At 50.5% G+C, this 5,085-nt stretch overlaps 1 protein-coding gene across 1 annotated transcript; it reads right to left on the bottom strand.

Annotated features, from left to right (window-relative positions):
• Positions 1–684: 684 nt before the first annotated feature.
• Positions 685–5,027, bottom strand: ERP29 (endoplasmic reticulum protein 29). The gene is made up of 3 exons (XM_027632561.1): positions 4,734–5,027; positions 3,743–3,881; positions 685–2,525 (listed from the first exon to the last, which is right to left on the bottom strand). Exons 1-3 carry the CDS (start codon positions 5,025–5,027, stop codon positions 2,023–2,025), a joined length of 936 nt encoding a protein of 311 aa, XP_027488362.1. The 3' UTR covers positions 685–2,022.
• Between the last annotated feature and the right edge of the window lie 58 nt (positions 5,028–5,085).

Raw genomic sequence — 5,085 nt, 5'->3', positions numbered from 1 at the left:
CAGGGGGGCTGAGGAGCCCCGGGGAACAGCGGGGTTATCGCCCCGGGACCGGCGTCCCGCGCGTCCCACCGGGGGCAGAGCCCACCGAGCCCCGGCGGGCGGGCTCGCCCCCGGCACCGCCCCGGGAGCCGACCCGAGGCGACCCCGCGGAGCTGCCCATGGTGGAGCTCGGCACCGCGCCCCGGCACCGCCTCGCCGTGGCGACACCGCCACGGGGCGGGAAAGAGCTTCGAGGAAGGCTCTGAGGGGCCTGTGGGGGCTGCTCCTCTCAGAGCCTCGGGAGATGGTCCCCTCAGGGGCTGCTCCTCTCAGAGCCTCGGGAGATGGTCCCCTCAGGGGCTGCTCCCCTCAGAGCCTCGGGAGATGGTCCCCTCAGGGGCTGCTCCTCTCAGCAGCTGCTCCTTTCAGCGCCCTCAGTGCCTCAGGGGCTCTGGACCTGGAGCCAAGTGGGACACGTCTCCACACACGGCCTGCCAAGGACTCCCTGCCTTGCCGGGATTCTTTCCCCGCCCATTCTGAGGCAAAGAGAGCTCCTGGCCCGAGGGACACCCTCACACCGCTTCTCTCATCTCCTGGGCACCCCTCTTGCTTCCAGTTGGTATCATCTGGCTGATCAGTCACGGCCTCCCCTCCACCCATCAAATCGGCAGCAGTTTCTCTAGAAAACGCTTTAAGAGGCAGCTCTGAATTGGAACCTTTTTATTATTGTATTATTAATACATTTTATCTCGCAGTAACATCCGCTCCTTGTACCCACCCCAGGACTCAAAAGGCAGCAAAGCTCCCACAGCAATCAGTTTTGCTTAAAGCATAGTTTTAAGGTAAAACACACAGGTTGTTTCTCTTTTCAACTCTCTGTAACCCTGACCAGGGGTTCGGCATCTTCCAGGGGCATCTGAATCCCACAGTGTGGACAGCACAGTTTTGAGGACTCACCTGATCCCTGGACCAGGCATCTCTATTAAAATAAAACAGATGAGTCTTCTAAGGGCACAAATACTTCTGCTTCTTGTAACAAGAACTCATTTTCAAATATTTAGAACTACCAAACGCTGATGAAGCTTTAGTCTGACAGTGTCAATCACTTCAGGAGGCTGGAGAAAATGTTTTGTTCATGTAACTACATCTCAGGACTTTCAGATGTCGTTACTACTCTCACCTTTCTCGTTTTGAACCTGGGAAATGAAGCTTGGAGGCACCCAGGCATTGCATGTGCTCTTCAGCCATAAGAAAACTCACCCTAATTTACCTCTGAAAAAGAAGTTTTGCACCAACTGGTGAGACTGAGTGTAATAGCACCTCAAGGAGACTCTGCCCTTGCTCAGAGCTCACATCACTCACTGTCAGGGTACCACAAAGGATTTCAGGAGAATGTCTGATGAAGTGGCTGCTCTGGCCAGAAGATGAGGCTAAAGTTCTGATATGGGGAGAAACTGTTTTCATTGCCAGCATTTGGCTGAAACCCAAACGAAACAGGGACAGGAGCCACGGAAGGAGAAGGCAGAAAAAGGAAAACTTCAGGTCTCTTAGTCAACAACAGGTAAGAACAAGACTTGGAGCCCAACCGAGGCAACAAAAGGTGTATAGGGGGTAGATTAACAAGCATAAAACTCAAGGACACTATGGACAGGGAAAGGTGGGGATACAAAGGGCACCCAATCTGTACCTTTTCCAACATATAAGATGGAATGCGAGACTGAATCCTGTTATTTGTTTGCCAGGGAACAGCTGTAAAAACCACCAAGAATGTGCTTCTGGCCAATCTAATACTTTTTTTGCTGTTGTCTGCTTTAACACTGTTATTGAATAGTATTACACAATACTGTTGTTTTGCTTTTAGGTGATTTTTCCAACATTTAGAATACTGTGTCTTCAAGGAATGTCTTCCTCTTGATCTTCCAAAACTGAGAATACCAGAAGGAAATCTGCTGCTCTCTTGAAGTCAGCGGGAAGTTTGCTTGCATAAGGAGAACTGGTTAGGACTCTTGACATTTCACAGCTTGTACAAAGTTCTCCAACACATCAGAGCTCATCTTTTTCACTATTCTTCTTCAGGAAAGAAGCGAGGATATTGAGGCTTTTCTGGAGCTCCTCCTTCTTCCCATCACTCATTTTGTTCTTCTCGATCAGCTTTGTGATTCGGACGACTTCGTTCGCAGCAAACTCCTCTCCCTGCTCCAGGATCTTGCTCATAATTTTCAAGTATTGCTCAGCTGATTTCTTCTCGGTTTCTTTAGCTTTTCCCAAGCTCTGCTGCCCCTTTTTCAGGAGGGCCTGGCGCTCGGATTTCTCCGTGGTGCTCACAAACTTGCTGGCCAGCACGTCGTACTCCTTCAGGCAGCCCGGCATCCCCAGGTAGATGCCACTGCTCTTCAGCCAGCGCTGAATAGCCCCGGCCTTGATCTCACCACCGTAAGATAAGGGATTGTCAAAGTCACCATTCTGGAACAGGTAAAAAACAGGGAACTTCTCCTTGTCCAGCTTGTACTTCTCTCCCAGCTCGGTGTTCAGTTTATCGCCGTAGTCTGTCAACAGAGAACAGAACACAGAAAAACACAGTTAATCAAAAATTAATTTAGGATTCCCTCCTACACAAATACTTGTCTCCAGTTTCAACACGTTTTAACAACCAGGAAATCATAGAATCATGGAATATCCTCAGTTGGGAGGATCCCCAAGGATCAGTCCAACTGCTGGCCCTGCACAGACACCCCAATAATCCCACTCTATCCCTGAGAGTGTTGTCCAAACACTCCTTGAGCTCTGGCAGCCTTGGGGCTGCAACCACTGCCCTAGAGAGCCTGTTCCAGGAAAATGCCACACACTGAAATAAAAACACTTTGAAAAATCATTTGGTTTTCCAAAGAAAAACACAAGATTCTAATGCTGCTTTGCTGTGACTGTGAGAGCAGATCTTTACATACAAACCCCATCCTCCTTATGGGACATTAATAGCTTTTTTTCCCCCTTGTTTTCCTCTATCCATTTACTTTACCTGAGTTTACAGTTAAATAGATTTCTTCCTGTCCATGTGCAAAGAATGATTTAGTTCTGACAGCATGCCAAGCTACAAGATGTTTACTCATCTTACATAAATTACTTACATAAATAGCCCTTATTCTTGAGGACAGAAAACAAAGACACTTGGATTATGCTACTTAGAGGATTCCACATTTGCTTAGAAAACGTGGGTAAAATTTTCCAGTTGGACAATTAACCTTAAATTCTTATTCTACCTACAAAGCCAGAGCATGTAAGGTGACAGTGATCTATTTATTCTTCACTGCTTTTCTTCTTAAATCCAGTTACAACCACATCGAGTTACAGCAGCCACAGTGCAACACCCCCTTGCTGTGCTGCCCTGGTGTTTGCTACATGGAATTAATCATGTTAAATATGCTTTGTTTGACCAGGATTGTGGCTAAAGAGTGATTCTTGTAAGGTCTCTTCCCTGCAAATGGGACAAAAAGGTTTCTCTTGGCAAAGAAAGCAAAAAAAAAGGGGGCAGAAGTGCTGAGGAGGGTGGCAGCAGTTCAGCAGTGTGGGCTGACTCCTGCATTACCCAGCTGAGGTAGATAAGCAGCTCTCCCACACACAGCGGGCTCAGCCACCAGCCAGGGCAGTCTCACATCCATCCCTCAGCCCCAGAATTGCCTCAGAGCCTGTTCTCAGCAGAAATCTCACTGGAATTCATCTCCTCCTCAGCAGCCCACATTGTTCCCATGTGCCCAGGGCTCCTCACCTGATATTCCCACTTCAGCCACCAGAAGGTCCTCGCTGGAGCCTGAGCTCTCAGCCAGCTTTTTAAACTCATCTTGTTTCTCCCCATAGGGATATTGTGTGTCAAATTTCACCAGGACAAACTTATGCTTTGGAATAACCTAAAACAAGAAGAAAAAGGGGAGGGAAAAAAAGGAGAAAACTTGATTATTTCAGATCTGAGCAATCCACAAGTCACCAAAGGTTGTTTCTTGCTTGTTCTTCTTTTCCTGTGCAATGAAGAGATGCAGGGGAAGAATGGAAATTTTATATAATTATGGCCTTTCAAAAATGACTCAGTGCTGTGTGAAGGAAAGACTGAGCTTTGGGTGTCTATTTCTGCACCAGATGATAAAGATGATATGTGGTAGGTTTGGAGGAGCTGATAATGCCTTTAATTATAAGATCTGCTTGTAAATCTGACTGGCATCTTGGAAGGAAATCAGCTAAATGACTTCCAGTGGGACATCAAGAGGAGAGAGACCAAATGTCCCAGCATGAGAGCTGCACTCTGAGCTAGGAGAGGAGGCACAGGGAGGTAGAGGAAATGGACTGGTTCAGGAAATGGAGAATTTATGTTTTAATCGATTGCTCTTCACTCCAATCTTGCTCTGCTCGGGTGATGTCTTTTCCAATGAGCTTGGAAATTGAATTTCTCGCCCCGCTGGAGACTGAGGAGGAGACCTTGCAAAATCTTTTTGTTGTAACGAACAGGTTGGGGTTGCAGCACAGCTCCCCACCTACACAGCGCTCTGCTCAGGCACTGACACAACACCTGCGTGCACAGGTGGCTGAAGGCTCCGTCTTGGGCCTGTGGGAAGCGCACGTGGCCCTGGGAAAACGCCTTCCTTGCAAAGTGATTTAGTGGAGGAAAAAAACCCCCAAACCCCGGGGAACCCTGTTGCTTTCTGTTCGACGAACAAAAGCGAAGCCACCCAGGCGGGGAGCGCTCTCGACCCCGGCTCGCTGCTCACTCGCCCACTGGCAAGGGCAGCGCAGCCGGCCCACGGCGGTTCTTTGCTCGCTGCCCGGAGCTCCGGGGCAGGCGGGGCGGTGGAAGCCGGACCTTCCTTCCCCGTCCGTCGGTGCCTCGGGCCGGACCTTCCCTCCCCCGCGGGCCGGGCCGGGCCGGACCCCCGAACCGCGCGGCTCGGCTCCACTTGGACCGCGCCGATTGGCTGCCGGCCTCGGCCGCCGCGCTCCCATTGGCTGCCGGCCTCCGCCGCCGCGCTCCCATTGGCTACCGGCCTCCGCCGCCGAGCTCCCATTGGCTGCGGCGCAGCGCGGCCGCTCCGCGGGCGCCGCGCGCTCCCCGCGCGGTGTTGG

The sequence above is a fragment of the Corapipo altera genome, unplaced genomic scaffold (assembly GCF_003945725.1).
Source record: "Corapipo altera isolate COAL_440 unplaced genomic scaffold, ASM394572v1 56329, whole genome shotgun sequence".
Lineage (NCBI taxonomy): Eukaryota > Metazoa > Chordata > Aves > Passeriformes > Pipridae > Corapipo > Corapipo altera.
Note: the sequence above shows the minus strand (reverse complement) of the source record. Positions and strands in the feature narration are given on the sequence as shown.